Source organism: Coregonus clupeaformis, chromosome 2 (assembly GCF_020615455.1).
Source record: "Coregonus clupeaformis isolate EN_2021a chromosome 2, ASM2061545v1, whole genome shotgun sequence".
Lineage (NCBI taxonomy): Eukaryota > Metazoa > Chordata > Actinopteri > Salmoniformes > Salmonidae > Coregonus > Coregonus clupeaformis.
In genome coordinates this window covers 17,219,242-17,240,277 of record NC_059193.1, presented here as the reverse complement: position 1 = coordinate 17,240,277, position 21,036 = coordinate 17,219,242, and the positions used below count along the sequence as shown (strand labels likewise).

The 21,036-nt window shown below is 45.6% G+C and overlaps 1 protein-coding gene across 3 annotated transcripts; it reads left to right on the top strand.

Annotated features, from left to right (window-relative positions):
- Positions 1-298: 298 nt before the first annotated feature.
- On the top strand, positions 299-20,993 carry LOC121533684 (lysine-specific demethylase 2A). 3 transcript variants are annotated; one of them, XM_041839832.2, is made up of 23 exons: positions 299-478; positions 1,265-1,303; positions 4,193-4,331; positions 4,527-4,605; positions 4,770-4,816; positions 4,942-5,120; positions 6,002-6,108; positions 6,287-6,380; positions 6,572-6,725; positions 6,805-6,920; positions 7,113-7,239; positions 7,342-7,640; positions 14,809-14,886; positions 15,039-15,299; positions 15,391-15,531; positions 15,658-15,747; positions 17,049-17,303; positions 17,416-17,448; positions 17,551-18,644; positions 18,788-18,951; positions 19,042-19,188; positions 19,466-19,681; positions 19,801-20,993. In XM_041839832.2, the coding sequence occupies exons 2-23, from the start codon at positions 1,268-1,270 to the stop codon at positions 19,980-19,982; spliced, it is 4,038 nt and encodes a 1,345-aa protein (XP_041695766.2). In that variant the 5' UTR covers positions 299-478; positions 1,265-1,267; the 3' UTR covers positions 19,983-20,993. The 3 variants fall into 3 exon arrangements, with proteins under 3 accessions (XP_041695766.2, XP_041695774.2, XP_041695783.2); XM_041839840.2 differs by having other exon boundaries at positions 299-490; XM_041839849.2 differs by lacking the exon at positions 299-478 and adding an exon at positions 556-617.
- Positions 20,994-21,036: the final 43 nt, after the last annotated feature.

Here is a 21,036-nt window from a genome sequence, read left to right as displayed (position 1 = left end):
TATGATTGGTTTATGTACATAAGTTGTTCCCCATACTGGTCTTATGATAGGCTCTCTTGTTGACCTAATTTTGACACCCCAGCGAATAATGTTTTGCTCACGTCAGTGGTCTCTACTGCCATAGGCTGTCACACCACGTGGGGCGCAATTTAAACGGCTCAACAAACTTCCTTCTCTCAGAATGACATAACTTTTACTCAATCACAACATTCCTATGTTGATTTATCCACTTACTATTGGATGGCAGTATAAATTGGGGGGCGGGTCCTTCTCTTTGGGGGTAGTGGGGTGTGTGTTTTGTGCTCAGCTGAAAATGGCGGACCGAAGCAGATCGCTTTAACTTTATCGCACAATAACAAGGATAACAAACTACACAGCTAAAATTATATAAAATGGATACAAACTTCAGCGAGAACTTATAGAAACCATTCTACAGGATAACATACAGACCACAACAACCCAAGGAGTTCTTTCAGTGGTAAAGTGAAAAGTAATCTCAAAATAATACGTTAGCCATTTCCCGATTAGGACGCTAACGTTAGCTCAATGGCTAACTAGCTAACGAATGAAGACGCGAACGTCAGATCATTTGAGCTACATAAAGATTCCCCACAAATGTAACTAACATTATACAATTATATTTAGCTGGATATGTTAACTAGGTAACGTTAGGTTATTAACTGAAATTGCGTCCGAACAGAGGACAACTACACACTCTAATGTATTCAGGGAAGTTAGCTAGCTGACTAACAACAGTATTGTAGCTAACGCGTTAGCATATGTAGATAGCATAACTGGTTTTGTTGCAAAAAAGTGTAATTAGCATATTCCAGTTTTTGTCAACAATAATGATAACTAGCTAACGGTGGCTAGTTAAGTTAACGTTAGCAAACTAACGGTATCATTTGATTGTTGTTGCGATTGTTAGCTACAGTAGTTAGCTATATTATGTAGCTAGCTAAAGACACTTATTACCAGTTATTTAGTACTTAGCATTAACTAGCTATATATCATAATATTCAGTCAGTCATATATTTTAACGTTAGCCAAAACTAGCTAATGTTTATCCTTGTCCTCTTACTGTAGCTGGCAAACTGTCAATCCAAGCGCCAGAAGTTGAGGGTATTTTATATTCATATGCCAACAATTGGCCTATAGTTTGGCTTTCAAAAGCTTTACCATTAGCTGTTAAATTAGTTCGCTAGCTGCTCAATTAGGCTGTTCATAGCATTGTGATTTCTCAACAGTCTCATTCCTGTCTTAGGTCATGGAAGACCAGAACCCACGTTACAGCAAGCGCTTGGTAAGTACAATTTAACTAGATAGCTACGTTTTGGTGTGTTAACTAAAATTGTTTTGCACGTTTTATATAGCTAGTTTCCCTAAAGAAAACCACTGTTGCATCGGTAACAAGCTAAATCGATGAGATGGTGTTGCGGATCTGTTGGCTTGACAATAGACTGGATGCGTGTCAGTGGGTTCAATGTAGGGTCAAGTTCAAGTTCACTGTTGTCTGACCTGATAATGTTTGCTCATGTCGCTTTACATTAGGTTGAACTTTTTGTTACCATGCCGTGACTTAGTAGACCCATTTAGGCTTTTCTAAGGGGTGTATGTTTTGTTTTTTATGCTGTCATTAAAAATAATCCACTGAATTATAGATAATAAAGGAATGTTTGTGTGTGGATCTTAGAATGTGTAGTTAGTCAAGATATGAGAATGGACCAGTCCAGCTGAGTTGCAGAGCAATAGGAAACAGCATGCGAGGTGTTTTGAGTAAAGATAATACCAGGCAGAGCCAGGGTTTGGTGGAACAGGATGGGGGGTGGGGTGTTGTGCTGGACCCATCTGTCTAGCCAAGCTATGGGAGCAAGGGGTGAATGGAAGTAAGGGGGATGGGGTTGTAGTAGGATAAGGCCCTCCTTCTGTGATGCCCACGCAGACCATTGCGTGAATGACTGATCTGCAAATCTTTCTGTTATGGGTCTTCATTGAGTATACAAAACATTAAGAGCACCTGCTCTTTCCATGACATAGACTGACCAGGTGAAAGCGATGATCCCTTATTGATGTTACTTGTTATATCCACTTAAATCCGTGTAGATGAAGGGGAGGAGACAGGTTAAAGAAGGATTTTTAATCCTTGAGACAATTGAGACATGGATTGAATGGGCAAGACAAAATATTTAAGTTCCTTTGAACAGGGTATGGTAGTAGGTGGCAGGTGCACCAGTTTGTGTCAAAAACTGCAAAGCTGCTGGGTTTTTCACGCTCAACAGTTTCCCATGTGTATCAAGAATGGTCTACCACCCAAAGGACATCTAGCCAACTTGACAAAACTGTGGGAAGCATTGGAGTCAACATGGGTCAGCGTCCCTGTGGAACACTTTCGACACCTTGTAGAGTCCATGCCCAGACATATTGAGTCTGTTCGAGCAACTCTATTAGGAAGGTGTTCCTAATATTTGGTATACTCAGTGGTGTGTTGCCGATGTGAAATGGCTATCTTGTTAGCAGTGCATGCTAGTAGCGTTCAATCGGTGACGTCCCTCGCTCTGAGACCTTAAAGGCAGTTGTTTTCATTGCTCTGCGAGGGCCACTGCTTTTGTTGAGCGATAGTTAACGATTCTTCTTGGGTGGCAGTTGTTGATGTATTCAGAGGGTCCCTGGTTCGAGCCAATGTTGTGGTAAAGAGGGACAAAGGCTATACTGTTACATATGCATGGTTTTAGCAGTAATCTCCTTCAAAGTGATAAAAGAAGGGCTGTGACAGTCTTGGAATTTGAGGTTACGGTAATTGGCCAGGCCAATGTACATGGTCACCGACATAACCGTTCAGGGGGAGGTCACAATTCTGTTTACACACTTGTTTACATGGATATGCTTATTAATAAAACCTATTTGAAACAAGCCATTACACTTTATTATTATCATGGCATTTCATTATTATTATTCAGGTTATTACTTATAAATATTAATCAACAAATCTGTTGCATTTTCGTATTGACACAACATTAACAGAGTCAAAGTAAGGATATATGCCTACCTTGTCCTTGTCTGTTTGCTTTTCTGCATATACATTTTTTAAAATACGGATCCTATTTCGACGCAGAAAACCATTGAAACGAAGTCACGAACATCGCAAACTCTGCTGCTGCGGTCATTCGATGGCAGTGGCATATGTTCTTCAAAGAGAGGATGCCGTAATGAGAGAAATAATGTAGCCTAAGCTACTGAAAATAGGCCTTTTACAAGATTAAATCATGACAGGAGCATTTTATTCTTATGAAGGAGATGGAGTCCAGACAGGCTACTTTTAGGAAACTTTCTAAATGGACATGTAGTATAGGCCTATAGAGAGAATCAGCAAACTCACACACGCACACCCTCGTAAAAACACCTGTCAATCAAAGCCACCAGCATATGTCAGACAGCAAATATTGATCCTTTCCTTAAAACGTATTAAAAAACCTAGGCCTACCTTAGGCTTTCGGAAAGTACGCTATAAGATAATGCATTGACAGGGAAAGTATGAAGTGGACAGCTATGCTATAGTATGAATATGAAATTGACAATCATTAAAATAGAAACAAATACACGCAACATGTCCATAGCCTATTTGTCAGTGACGCTGATTATCGAAGGGGAGAGTGTTGGAAAGATTTTTCGAATACTGTGAGGAACTGTTATAATATGAATGGATGTAAAAAAAAAAAAAAAAAAGGACTTTGTTGACTTAATGTGTGAGGTGAAGAAAAAAATTACTGAGAAACCCAGCTGGGCACTTTCCTACATTTGACATTTGCTAGATGCAGGCCAGGTACTTCTATGCGTGCTCAGGCACTCGCAATTATTTTACTGAAGTATCATAGCCTATAGCACTCTACACCCCTGCACATCTAGTGGATTAGCTGCCTGAGCATCAAAGGACAGTTGGAAAGAGGATGAGCTGTAGACAGTTTAATAGACAGATTAAGTTAGCAAAACAATTGCTTATAATCATTAGTAAACACTCCCACTATTAGGATCTACATGAAAATAGTCAACATTTTTTAAATATCCTAAAATGAATGTAGGCCTATTTAAATGGTTTTGACAGTTATTTTATTTTCATGACGGTCTTCGTCCATAACCGTCAGTTACACGGTTATTCAATTACCATCAAAGTTGAGTTTCTGCCTTGTGTCACTAGCGTACAGGGACGCGGCGGCGCTACCTCGATGATGGGATCTCGGACGATGAGATTGAGGGGAAGAGGACCTTTGACCTGGATGAGAAGCTGTTGAGTGACCGGTTCAACTCCAACCTGGTTAAACACATGGAGGGAAAAGGTCAGGGGTCAAACCACGCTATGATATCCCTTAGAGGCTTTAACCAGGTTTCTCCTATGTTATGATCTTGACCTGGAAAAACTTGTTAGTTTTGTAATCTGGCAAAACTCTTGGCCCTAATTATGGTTCTACTTCTTTGATTACTCTTGGTGTGCCTGCCCTGCATTGTTGACAATAACGTGTGTTTCTCTGCAGACTTCACATTCGAGTACATCCAGAGGGAGGGGCTAAGAGACCCTCTCATCTTTGAGAAAAAAGACGGCCTCGGCTTAGAGTAGGTCACCCTTCTTCTTCTAATTATCTAGCCGACCTTCCTCACTGGAGATCTGTGGAGAGATGGAAATATAACTGTTGGCTCACTCTCTGATTCTCCAGCTTTATTTAATAACCCCCCTCTCACTCTCTCTCTTTCCCTTTCGCTCTCTCTCATTTTTTCAGGATGCCAGACTCTGATTTCAGTGTGAGTGATGTCAAGCTGTTCGTAGGTAAGTCCCAAACTAAGAACACTCTCTTATGAACTCACAGCTGCTGATTTCAACTGATTTCAAAACAGTGCTGCAGGCCCTGTAAATAATTATCCCTGCCCTTTGCCTGTCCCCCTCTGTCATAGGCAGTCGGAGGATGGTTGACGTTATGGATGTGACCACTCAGAAGGGCATCGAGATGTCCATGGCCCAATGGCGGCGGTACTACGAGACCCCGCCCTCGGAGCGAGATAAGCTCTATAACGTCATCAGCTTGGAGTTCAGTCACACCAAGCTGGAGAACCTGGTGAAACGACCCACCTCGGTAAGACACACAAACCAGTATTGCTGAGAGAGTAACAGATTCATTTACCAGCTGCAGTTTATTTTGGACCTAAGCTTGTCACCTGCCTTCCCGCCTTTGGGACAACGACTCCCATTGTTAGAGCGGAGACATGAGCATCTCATCATTATATACAGATCTCTGGACGGATACACTTTTACGGCTGCTACGTTAGGTTAGATATACACAGACCGTATGAGAGAGGAATGTACACAACACAATGAGGAGAGAGAGGGATTGAGACAGTTCAGGGAAGTATGCCTTATCTACTTTGAAGAACTAGTAAAATGATTCAGACAGCTCTGCAGCATACTTAGGCAGGCTAGCTAAATAGGATGACTAAAGACACTACAGTATGGGGAGCACATAATGTTAGATGGCCTGGCTGACTGCTACTGCCTGAGCAGAGAATAGATGACTTTAAGGAATTAAACATGATAAAGTCATCAAATAAAAACGAAATACAACATTTCAGTTGTTTATATTACTTTTTCATACCCAAAGTGGACCTGACCGAGACAATGGAATATTGTTTTGGCAATTGAATGTTCACTTTTTGGCTTTGGAATTTCCATTAAAAAGCTCTAAAATCCCTGTCATTATTTCCTAATGCATTTAATGTAATTTTTTAAAAATTCAAAATCGAAAAAACGTGATAATCTTTTAATAATCAGCCTGAAACCGAACCGACCACAAGGAGCACTAATCGGTCACTACTACAAACCAGAAAACCATGTCAAACACCAAACTATCACATAGCAAGCTAGGGAGTCTTGCCATTGTAAACGCTGGGCTATCACTTCCACAGAGCCCTGGACAGTCAGTGGTGTATGTCCCTACTGACCTTCCCTCCCTCTCCCCAGGTGGATTTGATAGACTGGGTGGACAACATGTGGCCAAGGCACCTGAAGGAGAGACAGAGAGACTCAACCAACTCTATCATAGACATGCAGTATCCCAAAGTGCAGAAGTGAGTCCTGCATCTTTAGATGGCTTTCATTCCACATTTTAAAATATTTTTTTACCCCATCATAGCAATGCAGTGTTTGTGCGTGGAAGCATGAGTTAATTTAATACACCACTGTCTTTGTTTTTAATGCTGATTGATGTACGATGTAAACATTATTTTCTTTCTTTCTTTCTTTCAGATACTGTCTGATGAGTGTCCAGGGCTGCTTCACAGACTTCCACGTTGACTTTGGTGGTACGTCGGTCTGGTACCACATCCTGCGGGGGGGCAAGGTGAGACGACACCCAGGAGATCTAGAGCCTTGATGTGTCACATTTGAATCGCCACAGAATTCAATAGGACTGAATTTATCCCTGACCAAGATGGCTGCCATTATCAGCACATTCTAGAGTTATGAACATCTAGTATTCTATTGCATCTATGTCTATCCCACTCTTCACCCCTGACCTCTGATCTCCTGTAGGTGTTCTGGCTGATCCCGCCCACACCCCAGAACTTGGAGCTGTATGAGGACTGGGTGTTGTCAGGGAAACAAGGGGACATCTTCCTGGGAGACAAGGCCCAGGACTGTCAGAGGATAGAGCTGAAGCAGGGCTACACCTTCATGATCCCCTCCGGTACGTACACACACACATACACACACACACACAGTACCTTTTGTTCCCCCATCTAACCTCCACCACTGTTTATGTCTAGGTTGGATCCATGCTGTCTACACCCCTGAGGACACACTGGTGTTTGGGGGAAACTTCCTCCACAGCTTCAACATCCCCATGCAGCTCAACATCTACAACATCGAGGACCGCACACGAGTGAGTACACTACCCTACCGCACCGCACACGCATCACACATTACTCTACTGCACACGCATCACACACGGCTGTACTGCACATGCATGAGTACTACTCAATGAGGGGGGAAACTATTACCTGTTGACTATCGGTGAGAGTAGTCACTTCCCTTCAATATCTAATGTGTTCTGCTTTCCTTGTCCCCTCTCCAGGTCCCGGCTAAGTTCAGATACCCCTTCTATTATGAGATGTGCTGGTACGTTCTGGAAAGATACCTCTACTGCCTGACCAACACCTCTCACCTCACCCCTGAGTTCCAGAAGCACTCGCTTGGTGTTGGTGAGAACACACAGACAACAATTTATATTTTTCTGTCCCTCATTGCGCACCCCTCCCCCCGCCTCTCTCGTTTTAATCCCTCTGTTTTTGTCCCTCCCTCAGGTCTGACTCGTGAAGACTCGGAGAACAAACTCAACGGCCACACGAAAAACGGCACATCGGAGGAGAAGAAAGAGGGAGACGATGATGAGGAAGAAAAGGAGGAGGAACGAGAGATGAAGGTGAAAACGGAAGAGTCTGATGAGGATGACTCCCCTGCTCCGGGTGCGAGGGTAAACCTGACCCCTCTGGAGCTGGAGGGGCTGTGGAACCTGCTGGGGAAGCTGGAGGAGCTGCCAGCCCACAAGAAGTGTGTCCCCGCAGGCATTCGCAACGCCCCTGCCCTGCTCCACGACATACGGGTGGGTACAATGCACCAGTCTAGAATATAATAATATCATATATATAACTTATGGGAGATGCTTTCATCTAAAGCCATTTACAGTAGTGTGTACATACAGTGGGGAGAACAAGTATTTGATACACTGCCGATTTTGCAGGTTTTCCTACTTACAAAGCATGTAGAGGTCTGTAATTAATCTAAAACAAAAATCCAGAAAATCACATTGTATGATTTTTTAAGTAATTAATTTGCATTTTATTGCATGACATAAGTATTTGATACATCAGAAAAGCAGAACTTAATATTTGGTACAGAAACCTTTGTTTGCAATTACAGAGATCATACGTTTCCTGTAGGTCTTAACCAGGTTTGCACACACTGCAGCAGGGATTTTGGCCCACTCCTCCATACAGACCTTCTCCAGATCCTTCAGGTTTCGGGGCTGTCGCTGGGCAATACGGACTTTCAGCTCCCTCCAAAGATGTTCTATTGGGTTCAGGTCTGGAGACTGGCTAGGCCACTCCAGGACCTTGAGATGCTTCTTACGGAGCCACTCCTTAGTTGCTCTGGCTGTGTGTTTGGGGTCGTTGTCATGCTGGAAGACCCAGCCATGACCCATCTTCAATGCTCTTACTGAGGGAAGGAGGTTGTTGGCCAAGATCTCGCGATACATGGCCCCATCCATCCTCCCCTCAATATGGTGCAGTCGTCCTGTCCCCTTTGCAGAAAAGCATCCCCAAAGAATGATGTTTCCACCTCCATGCTTCACGGTTGGGATGGTGTTCTTGGGGTTGTACTCATCCTTATTTTTCCTCCAAACACGGCGAGTGGAGTTTAGACCAAAAAGCTCAATTTTTGTCTCATCAGACCACATGACCTTCTCCCATTCCTCCTCTGGATCATCCAGATGGTCATTGGCAAACTTCAGACGGGCCTGGACATGCGCTGGCTTGAGCAGGGGGACCTTGCGTGCGCTGCAGGATTTTAATCCATGACGGCGTAGTGTGTTACTAATGGTTTTCTTTGAGACTGTGGTCCCAGCTCTCTTCAGGTCATTGACCAGGTCCTGCAGTGTAGTTCTGGGCTGATCCCTCACCTTCCTCATGATCATTGATGCCCCACAAGGTGAGATCTTGCATGGAGCCCCAGACCGAGGGTGATTGACCGTCATCTTTTCTAATAATTGCGCCAACAGTTGTTGCCTTCTCACCAAGCTGCTTGCCTATTGTCCTGTAGCCCATCCCAGCCTTGTGCAGGTCTACAATTTTATCCCTGATGTCCTTACACAGCTCTCTGGTCTTGGCCATTGTGGAGAGGTTGGAGTCTGTTTGATTGAGTGTGTGGACAGGTGTCTTTTATACAGGTAACGAGTTCAAACAGGTGCAGTTAATACAGGTAATGAGTGAAGAACAGGAGGGCTTCTTAAAGAAAAACTAACAGGTCTGTGAGAGCCGGAATTCTTACTGGTTGGTAGGTGATCAAATACTTGTGTCATGCAATAAAATGCAAATTAATTACTTAAAAATCATACAATGTGATTTTCTGGATTTTTGTTTTAGATTCCGTCTCTCACAGTTGAAGTGTACCTATGATAAAAATTACAGACCTCTACATGCTTTGTAAGTAGGAAAACCTGCAAAATCAGCAGTGTATCAAATACTTGTTCTCCCCACTGTACAGGTAACTGCCAAAATAAAGGAAACAACATAGTTTCTTAGGCCAATTCCCACGAGTGTAAAGGGTTATGTGGATAGGGCTAAATTGAAACGTTTCTTACAGAAGAAATATGAAATGCATAAGCATGGTAGCAATTGAAGGGAATAGTTTGGGGATTATGGGAAAATTATTATACCGAAGTTGAGGACCCAACAGTTTACCAGACACAAGACTGAATCCAAACTACACTGTTGATTTTATGTGCATTTTACATTTACTGTACATTTCGTCACATTTGTTGATAACGATATCTGAAAATATTCTGGATACATTCAGTAACATAAGAATATTTCTGGAAAATGTGAGGTAAGTACAACAAGACAAAAGAAAATGACAAGGGTTTGAGTGAGAGGACTAATGGGTCTTTCCAAGTGGCCACACACCTCTCCAAAATGTGCACAGTTCCTAAGTAATTTCAATGCACTTTTATGACTCAAAGAAGTGTCTTCAACTATAAGGTGCTTATTTGAACTCTCCTAGCTGTACACTTGTAGTTGTTTTGTTTGGAACATAATCCTGCATCCCCGCCATCACACAATTAATGTTTACGCAATCCAAAAATGGCCCATTATAAATTGCAATCTGGGTCAGGTGGGCATCATTTGAAACCTTTTTCTCCCCAATTCCTTGATATCCAATTGCGATCCAATTACGATCTTGTCTCATCGCTGCAACTCCCCAACGGGCTCGGGAGAGGCGAAGGTCGAGTCATATGTCCCCCGAAACATGACCCGTCAAACCGCGCTACTTAACACCTGCCCGCTTAACCCGGAAGCCAGCTGCACCAATGTGTCAGAGGAAACACCGTTCAACTGACGACCGAAGTCAGCCGACTCCTTGTGACAAATACAATTTGATTTGATTTGCAGGCGCCCGGCCCGCCACAAGGAGTCGCTAGAGTGCAATGAGCCAAGTAAAGTCCACCCCACCCCCCGGCCAAACCCTCCCCTAACCCGGACGACGCTGGGCCAGTTGTGCGCAGCCTGGGATTGAACCCGGGTCTGTAGTGACGCCTCAAGCACATTGAAAGCTTTTTCAATTGCCAACATGACTTGCCGAGTTATAAAGTACGATCTTAGTGTTAGGCTTTCAGAAGGCAATTCTGAGAAACAGGTCGTAATTTTGATGCGCATTGAAAGGAGTCATGAGTGCATTCAGGTGCGTGTTCCGCTGCAAGTTTTCTTCACAATAGACAGTCTCAATCTGTTCAGAACAACCCAGGATATGACGCCATGTCATCTTGTAGCTATACATCAAACATAGTGATCCTAAACGTTGACATGAGTTTTATGATATGGTACTTGTGAAGTGCACATTTGGACTCATGGGTGTTTGGCTTGCTGATATGATTAATATAATCCTCAACGTCTCATCTTTCAAAGTACATCGAGCCCTTTTAATTTACAGCATTTCCCTCACTCAGACCATTTTTTGTGTGCAAAAGTTGCCCAATTAGCGGGAGGGATGGGGGCAACTTCTTGTTGCGTGCGGTGCCCAAGTTCAGGACGGTTGTCAGACAAAACCCATACAGCGCTGTGAAGCACAGAGCCTGAGCTCTGATGTCATTCATAGCATGTTACTGTACAGCCACTGTGTGCCAATTTAGGCGCTTATCAGTGCCCAAATCTGCCATTTTCAACCCGTATATGGGTATGAGGGTTAATAGGATGTTGGGCCACCACAATCTGCCAGAACAGCTTCAGTGCACCTAGGCATAGATTCTACAAGTGTCTGGAACTGTATTGGAGGGATGCGACACCATTCTTCCACGAGAAATTCCAAAGTTTGATGTTTTGTTGATGGTGGTGGAAAACGCTATCTTAGGCACCACTCCAGACACACACACACCCCTTAAACCCCCTATGCTCCTTTGAGACCATTCTTTCAAGTCACTGAGATCTCTTCTAGCCATGGTAGCCAAAATAATGTGCAACTGGGCATTTTTATACATGACCCTAAGCATGATGGTATGTTATTTTATTCATTAACTCAGGAACCACACCTGTGTGGAAGCACCTGCTTTCAATATACTTTGTATCCCTCATTTAGTCAAGTGTTTCCTTTATTTTGGCAGTTACAGTGCCTTCAGAAAATATTCACACCCCTTGACTTTTTCCAAATTGTGTTGTGTTACAGCCTAAATCTAAAATTGATTAAGTTTAGATTTTTTTCATCACTGGCCTACACACAATACTCCATAATGTCAAAGTGGAATTATGTTTTTAGAAATATTTACAAATTAATTAAAAATGAAAAGCTGAAATGTCTTGAGTCAATAAGTATTCAACCCCTTTGTTATGGCAAGACTAAATACGTTCAGGAGTAAAAAGGTGCTTAACAAGTCCCATAATAAGTTGCATGGACTCACTCTGTGTGCAATAATAGTGTTAAACATGATTTGAATGACTACCTCATCTCTGTACCCCACACATACAATTATCTGTAAGGTCCCTCAGTCGAGCAGTGAATTTCAAGCACACCAGGGAGGTTTTTCAATGCCTCGCAAAGAAGGGCACCTATTGGTAGATGGGTGAAAAGAAAAGAAGCAGACATTGAATATCCATTTGAGCATGGTAAAGTTATTAATTACACTTTGGATGGTGTTGAATGTTCAAAATCATAGGGTAAGAGCACATTTAAGGATAAGGTGATCAAAGGATAAGATGATCAAACTTTGAAAATAAGTCATTAGCTGTTTAGCTTTCTAGCACATTCACTAATTTGTTTGTAAACAATTAACAAGCCAGTTATCTACCTCCATGTTCTTGTCAAACTGTCAACAGAGTAGCTCGCAAGCAACAAGATTTTTATTTATTTATTTTATTTTATTTTACCTTTATTTAACTAGGCAAGTCAGTTAAGAACAAATTCTTATTTACAATGACGGCCTTCACCGGCCAAACCCAGATGACGCTGGGCCAATTGTGCGCCGCCCTATGGGACTCCCAATCACGGCCGGTTGTGATACAGCCTGGAATCGAACCAGGGGGTCTGTAGTGACGCCTCAAGCACTGAGATGCAGTGCCTTAGACCACTGCGCCACTCGGGAGCCAAATAAGTCTAAAAACCACAAATCAGATTTGACCATTGAGACAAGTCACATGGCCAGGAATCAGATATAAAATCAGCAAAAAAAGAAACGTCCTCTCACTGTCAACTGCGTTTATTTTCAGCAAACTTGACATGTAAATATGTGTGTGAACATAACAAGATTCAACAACGGAGACATAAACTGAACAAGTTCCACAGACATGTGACTAACAGAAATTGAATAATGTGTCCCTGAACAAAGGGGGGGTCAAAATCAAAAGTAACAGTCAGTATCTTGTGTGGCCACCAGCTGCATTAAGTACTGCAGTGCATCTCCTCCTCATGGACTGCACCAGATTTGCCAGTTCTTGCTATGAGATGTTCCACCAAGGCACCTGCAAGTTCCCGGACATTTCTGGGGGAATGTCCCTAGCCCTCACCCTCCGATCCAACAGGTCCCAGACGTGCTCAATTGGATTGAGATCCGGGCTCTTCGCTGGCCATGGCAGAACACAGACATTCCTGTCTTGCAGGAAATCACGCACAGAACGAGCAGTATGGCTGGTGGCATTGTCATGCTGGAGGGTCATGTCAGGATGAGCCTGCAGGAAGGGTACCACATGAGGGAGGAGGATGTCTTCCCTGTAACGCACAGCGTTGAGATTGCCTGCAATGACAACAAGCTCAGTCCGATGATGCTGTGACACACCGCCCCAGACCATGACGGACCCTCCACCTCCAAATCGATCCCGCTCAAGAGTACAGGCCTTGGTGTAACGCTCATTCCTTCGAAGATAAACGCGAATCCGACCATCACCCCTGGTGAGACAAAACTGTGACTCGTCAGTGAAGAGCACTTTTTGCCAGTCCTGTCTGGTCCAGCGACGGTGGGTTTGTGCCCATAGGCACGTTGTTGCCGGTGATGTCTGGTGAGGACCTGCCTTACAATAGGCCTACAAGCCCTCAGTCCAGCCTCTCTCAGCCTATTGCGGACAGTCTGAGCACTGATGGAGGGATTGTGCGTTCCTGGTGTAACTCGGGCAGTTGTTGTTGCCATCCTGTACCTGTCCTGCAGGTGTGATGTTCGGATGTACCGATCCTGTGCAGGTGGTCTGCCACTGCGAGGACGATCAGCTGTCCGTCCTGTCTCCCTGTAGCGCTGTCATAGACGTCTCACAGTACGGACATTGCAATTTATTGCCCTGGCCACATCTGCAGTCCTCATGCCTCCTTGCAGCATGCCTAAGGCACGTTCACGCAGATGAGCAGGGACCCAGGGCATCTTTCTTTTGGTGTTTTTCAGAGTCAGTAGAAAGGCCTCTTTAGTGTCCTAAGTTTTCAAAACTGTGACCTTAATTGCCTACCGTCTGTAAGCTGTTAGTGTCTTAATGACCGTTCCACAGGTGCATGTTCATTAATTGTTTATGGTTCATTGAACAAGCATGGGAAACAGTGTTTAAACCCTTTACAATGAAGATCTGTGAAGTTATTTGGATTTTTACAAATTATCTTTGAAAGACAGGGTCCTGAAAAAGGGACGTTTCTTTTTTTGCTGAGTTTATATTTACAAAAATTATGTGGCTTGAAATATCTGATTCCACTTGCTTTTTGACCGTTCAGACTGCAGGAAAAACAACAGATTCTAATGGGATATGCAGATAAATAGGATTTGAGTCACTTCGACCTGCCAATGTGAACACGGCTTTAGAGACTTACCCAGAAAGACTAACAGCTGTAATCGCTGCCAAAGGTCATTCTAACATGTATTGACTCAGGGGGTTGAATACTAATCTAATCAAGATATATTAGTGTTTTAGTGGGATGGTGGCAACTTCTTGTTGCGTGCGGTGCCCAAGTTCAGAACGGTTGTCAGTCAAAACCAATACAGCGCTGTGAAGCGCAGAGCCTAAGCTCTGACTTAATTTATCAGTGCCCAAATCTGCCATTTTCATTCTAACATGTATTGACTCTGGGGGTTGAATACTTACCTAATCAAGATATATTAGTGTTTTTATTTTATTTTTTATGTTAGAATTTTTCTTCCACTTTCACATTAGAGTATTTTGTGTAGATCATTGACAATTAAACCCATTTTAATCCCACTTTGTAACACAACAACATTTGGAAAAAGTCAAAGGATGTGAATACTTTCTGAAGGCACTGTACAAGTACATTGTATGGGTGGTCCCAGCAGGAATCAAGCCCACGATCCTGACATTGCAAGGGCGACATGCTCAACCAACTGAGCTTACACAGGGACCAGTCTATTGCTACGTTTTAATATCCACACAGCATACAACTTCCAGTGCATGACCAATACATTGCTTCATTCTAAGTGGTATGCTACTGTGAATATTGGAACAGTGTCTTATCAGTATCTGTCTGTATCCATCTGTAAGTCTTTCAATCAATAGCCTTGACATGACTTGTGTCCTGTTTAGGCTCTTCTGGAAGAACACTGCAACGACGACCCCAAGCTGTCTTACACTGGAAAGCCCATCGTCAAGTGGCCCAAGAGGGTGAGCCAGAGAGCACGTGCCTCTCATAAACACATTCAAACACCCACCAAACATGCAAGCGTGCATACATTTAGTCACCACGGTCAAGCCCTCAACAACAAAGGGGCAGACGTCTAACTTTCCTCTCTTCCTCTCCCACCTTCCCTGGCCAGCCCTCGTGGTACCAGCCCCCTTCCCCTCCCCCCTCGGTGGTGTACCGTCCTCGCCTCGCCATGCCCCACAGGCCCATGGTCCCACGCCCCGCCAAGCCTGCCTCCTCTATCTCGGCTCTGAGACGGCGGCGCGTGCGCTGCAAACACTGTGCAGCCTGCCAGAGGAAGGAGTGTGGCGAATGCAACTTCTGCAAAGACATGAGGAGGTTCGGAGGACCCGGGCGCATGAAGAAGGGCTGCATGATGCGCCAGTGTCTCGCTGTGAGTAGCCAGTGCACTGCCTTCACACCCTGTGTGTGTGTATGAGGTGTGTGAGTATAGTATGTTGACCCTTGTCTCTCCCTGTCTCCAGCCTGGCCTGCCTAACTCAGCAGTGTGTGCTCTGTGTGGAGAGGGCCAGGGGAAGCAGGAGTTTGCAGACGCAAGCCCCTCCTCCACAACCCTCATGGAATGCTCCAACTGTGCTCAGATCGCCCACCCCGACTGCATCAAGGTGACCAGACCTCACGAGGGGTCCCAAAGTCAAACGGCCCTTAAGGATGATAGCGGTGTTATAGGTGTTCATAACAGTCCTCTGTGTGTATGTCAGGTGTTATAACTGTTCATTCTTCTCCCTCAGGTGCCTGGGGAGGGCAGGATCAACAAGGACCTGCCCAGCTGCTGGGAGTGTCCCAAATGTTACCAGGGCAAAGTAGGCTCCTCATCAGAGGTACCCCATCATTTCTCTCTCTCCCTCTCCCTCTCTCTCTCTCACTCCCTCCAATGGGCTTTATTGGCATGGGAAACATATGTTTACATTGCCAAAGCAAGTGAAATAAACTATCAAAAAGGAATAGAGACATTTCAAATGTCAGATTATGGCTATGTATAGTCTTATAACGATGTGCAAATAGTTAAAGTACAAAAGGGGAAATAAATATGGGTTGTATTTACAATGGTGTTAGTTCTTCACTGGTTGCCCTTTTCTTGTGGCAGCAGGTCACACATCTTGCTGCTTTGATGCACACTGTGGTTTTTCACCCAATAGATATGGGAGTTTATCAAAATTGGATTTGTTTTGAAATTCTTTGCGGGTCTGTGTAATCTGAGGGAAATATGTATCTCTAATATGGTCATACATTTGGCAGGAGGTTAGGAAGTGCAGCTCAGTTTCCACCTCATTTTGTGGGCAGTGTGCACATAGCCTGTCTTCTCTTGAGAGCCAGGTCTGCCAAGCAAGGCTATGTTCACTGAGTCTGTACATAGTCAAAGCTTTCCTTAATTTTGGTTCAGTCACAGTGGTCTGGTATTCTGCCGCTGTGTACTCTCTGTTTAGGGCCAAATAGTCCAGTTTGCTCTGTTTTTTTGGGTGAATTCTTTCCAATGTGTCAAGTAATTATCTTTTTGTTTTCTCATGATTTAGTTGTGTCTAATTGTGTTGCTGTCCTGGGGCTCTGTGGGGTCTGTTTGTGTTTGTGAACAAAGCCCCAGGACAAACTTGCTTAGGGGACTCTTCTCCAGGTTCATCTCTCTGTAGGTGATGGCTTTGTTATGGAATGTTTGAGAATCACTTCCTTTTAGGTGGTTGTAGAATTTAACAGTTTTTTTTCTGGATTTTGATCATTAGCAAGTATCGTTCTAATTCTGCTCTGCATGCATTATTTGGTGTTTTACGTTGTACACGGTGGATGTTTTTGCAGAATTCTGCATGCGCTCTCAATTTGGCGTTTATCCCATATGTGAATTCTTGGTTGGTGAGCGGACCCCAGACCTCACAACCATAAAGGGCAATGGGTTCTATAACTGATTCAAGTATTTTTAGCCAGATCCTAATTAGGATGTTGAATTGTATGTTCCCTTTGATGGCATAGAAGGCCCTTCTTGCCGTGTGTGTGTGTGTGTGTGTGTGTGTCTCTCTCTCTCTCTCTCTCGCTCTGTCTATTCCTCTGTCCCTGTAAGACAATACCCACCTACTCCATTAATACCTGTTTTGTGACGTTGCCCCTCTAACACTCTCCCTCTCTGTCTCAGTCGTCCAGCAGTGATGAGGACAGCATGGTGTCTACAGGTTCTCTCTCTACGTCGAGGCCGTCAAAGCATGCCCACCGGGAAGGGATAGGAGTAGGGGATGCAGGAGGTGGGGTGAGGAAGGGGCGACGTGGCAGACCCCCCCTGACGTCCTCTCTGTCCCAGCGGAGAGCGCCCCCTCCCTCTCAGCGGCTGCTACTGCAGCAACAACAGAACAGGAAGAGAGCTGGAGCACTGGAGCTAAGACTCCGGAAGAGGGTGAGAGAGGGAGGGAGAGAGAGAAAGAGGGGGGGGGCTAAAGTTTTTTGGGATTCGTACAATAACTTTTCACCAAGTCATCTCATTTTAAATCTCTCTCTTTGTGTTGCAGATCAAACTGGAGCGCAGCAAAATCTTACAATCAGTAAGCACATATTTTAAAGCACCGTATCTCTCTAAACCAGTGCATGATTATTCAAACCAAAGCATTGTTTGACCTATTCTACTCCTCCTCTCCTCTCTACAGAAGCAGACGTCGTCTCTGGAGTGTTCTCCCAAGCTCCTGGGCTCCCAGGGTCTGGGCCACCTCCAGAGAGGGTTGTCCTCTCGCCTTCACTCCCCTGTCGGCAGACTGTCCCGGGGCCGTGGGTCCTTCAGAGGCTCCCACTACCGCTCCCCTACAAGGGCACGACTACAGCCCCCCCAACCCTCCCTCAGCCTGGCCCCCGCAGGCAGGGGAGAGGGGCGCAGGGGGCGAGGCGTACGGCTCAGAGGAGGAGCAGCAGGGAGAGGAAGAGGAGGACAGAGACACGGCGGAGCAGAGGAAGAGAGTGATAGCAGCAGTAGCAGTAGCAGCAGCAGCAGTAGTAGTAGTAGTAGTAGTAGTGATGAGGAGGAGGAGGAGGAGGAGAGGGAGAACGGCGTGCGGGGTGGCAGACGGGACAAAGAAAACCGGCCACAGAGACAAGGAAGAGGAGCAGCCAAAGAAGAAGAAAAGGAAGAGAGTGGGCAGTCCAACCAAAATGGAGAAGAAGAGGAGGAGATGGATGAAGACGGGAGGGATGGAGGACAGGCACAGGCGGCGCCACCGGTCCTCGTAGTGTCGGACCTTAGCGACGACCTCATGAAGGGCTCGTATCTCACAGTGACCCTACAGCCGTCGAGGGCCAAACGTGATCCAGGGGCCATCGTCCCCAAACTGGAGGCTGCAGTCACCCCTCGCCCTGCCCCTCCCGGCCAGAGTTGCATGCAACGCAAGAATCTGGCCCGACCACCCCTCAGGAACCACGCCCCAGACCCTGCACCCTCACACTCAGACAGACACACACACATCCGGGGAAGCAACACACACACACGCGGCTCCCATCCAGACGAGAGGAGAACGAGGCCGGGCAGACCAGAGAGAACAAACAACGGAGCTTCCTCCTCCCGTGTTCCCCCTCTACGCCTCCCTCTGTCGGCTTTACAGGATGGGGGGAGCGAGGCAGGTGGGGAGAGGGAGGTGGCGAATGGAGGGAGCGAGCCGGGCTGTGAGAGAGAAGTGTGGGTATCAGTCTTCCGTTACCTGACTCGTGCCGAGCTCTGTGTCTGCATGGCTGTCTGCAAGAACTGGTACAAATGGTAAGAGACAAACATTTAAGAATGCATTTTATACACACATACACATAGCAGTATTCCATAAGAGCTGTGCTAACTATTCATGTGTCTGCATGTGCAAGAGTGTATAGGAGCTTGATAAAAAAAAATGGTGTGTTCTTGTGCAGGAGCTTGGATAAGAGGCTGTGGATGCGGATCAATCTGAGCGTGTCTAAAGCGATCAGTCCTCAGGCCCTGTCGGGCATCATCAAACGCCAGCCAGTCACCCTGGAACTCTCATGGACCTCCATCTCCAAGAAACAACTCACGTGGCTCATCAACCGCCTGCCAGGTACACACACACACACACACACACACACAGACATGCCCACTTGAACTATTACTCACTTTGGAGATGTAATTATCTCTCTCTCCGGCTCAGGGCTGAAGGATCTCATGTTGTCTGGGTGCTCCTGGTCTTCTATTTCGGCTCTGAGCTCGACCAGTTGCCCCCTCCTGCGCACACTGGACCTGCGGTGGGCCGACGGGGTCAAAGATGGACAGATCCGGGACCTGCTCAACCCCCCAGGTGAGAGCCCCCCCCTTCCTCCACCGTTTTCTGTTTTAAATTAAGTACTGTTCGGATAAATCCCTTGTCATACCACATTAATTAGCTATGTCCCGCTGGAGTCAGCAGCGGACACAGATATTCTCTCATTCTCAATCCTTCTTTCCCTCTCCCTCCTCTTTTCTCTCTTCCACTGCCGCCCTCCTGTCACATCTGTTTCTACCCCTCTTTCTCCTCCTCCTCTCCCTCCCTCTTTCTGCCCTAATCCCGTCCCCCTCTCCTCTCTCTGTCTCTCTAGGTTGTGATAACCGCAGTCAGCTAAGGAACATGCAGTCTTTCCGTCTGGCGGGGCTGGAGATCAGTGACTCTACTCTGAGGCTGGTGATCAGACACATGCCCCTGCTGACCCGTCTGGACCTGTCCCACTGTGGAGGCCTCACTGACCAGTCCATCAACCTGCTCACTGCCGTGGGCTCCTCCACACGCAACACACTCACTGAGCTCAACCTGGGGGGTAAGACTTGGACTCACACAGACACAGCGGAGAGTGGGAGCAGCACACAGACAGGATTGTGACTTGTACTTGATATTGAGTTGTAGTTGGTATTGAGCCCCACTGTCTCTATCTCCCAGGCTGCAGTAAGCTGACAGACACGTGTCTGCAGTACCTCCGCCGGCTCTCCTGCCTCTCCCTGCTGGACCTGCGGGAATGCAAGGGTGTCTCCCGTAAAGCCTGCGAGGCCTTCATCTCTGAGCTGTCCGTCAACACCCTCTACTGCCTATCAGAGGACAAACTGATCCAGAGGATATCCTAGAGCCTGCCTCCTCTGTCTGGGACAGGGGGTACAGGGAGAAGTTGGGGACATCTCTGTGTGACAGAGAAAAGACTGTAGAAGGACAGGGAGGCTTAAAAGCACCTGCACTCTCTGAAGGGAGCGGGAATGGAGCGCGATTAGTTACTACACACTTAGTGGGAGCAGGGTTTCTTTCCATGTTGTATACATTTCTTTTTTTGACTAAACCAGACAAGAGACTCAGGAGTTTGGGTTCAGGCGCCTACGCTGCGTGATGAAAGTGGAGGGGGAGGTCGGGGGTTCCTGTGAGGGTGGCACTATGGGTGTGGCGGTCATCCCAGACAGGGTTCTCTCCTTACCCTGGGGGTTCTAAGTGCTTTATGACAAGGCCATCTATACCCAAAGGTGTGGGCTGTGGACTAACTCTTCCAGGAGTACTGTGGTCAGGTAGCCCCATCCTGAGACAGAGGGGCGCCTATGAGGGATTCAGGGACGGTGCGAGAGGGCAATCGACATGGTGACGAGACCACTCCAAAATAAGGGTGGGGTATGAATGAAAGGGAGTAGAAGGGGGTGACAGGGTAAATGGTGCGATCTCAAACAACCGTTAGAATTCAGGTGCTATCACTCCCAAAACTCACCCTGTTTTGTACAAATATGAATCTAGGACAACCGTCTCTATTCTAGAAAATACCCTCACCCCACTTTGATGCATTTTCTGTTTCCCATGGATAAAATGTGAGTTCCTTTCAGTTTCTTTTTACTTGTTACGATTCAGTGTATAAATGTATGATTTGCTGTCATTATTCTGTCCTGTTACCATTTGGTCTACTGCTTCTAATGGATGCTTATTTCTTTCCCACACCACTCCCTCCCTGCCAAATCTAAAAGAATATAAATATATACTTTTGTCTAAATGTTTCCCTCTTTTAGAAGATGAAGAAAAAATCCTGTAGCATTGTAATTATTTTCAGAAACCTTTTTCACTTATGTTTTTGTGTTTTTTCAAGAAAATTAAAAATTAAAGATCAACTGTGCCAGATGTAAGTGATTTTTGGCTGATATTAGAGAACAG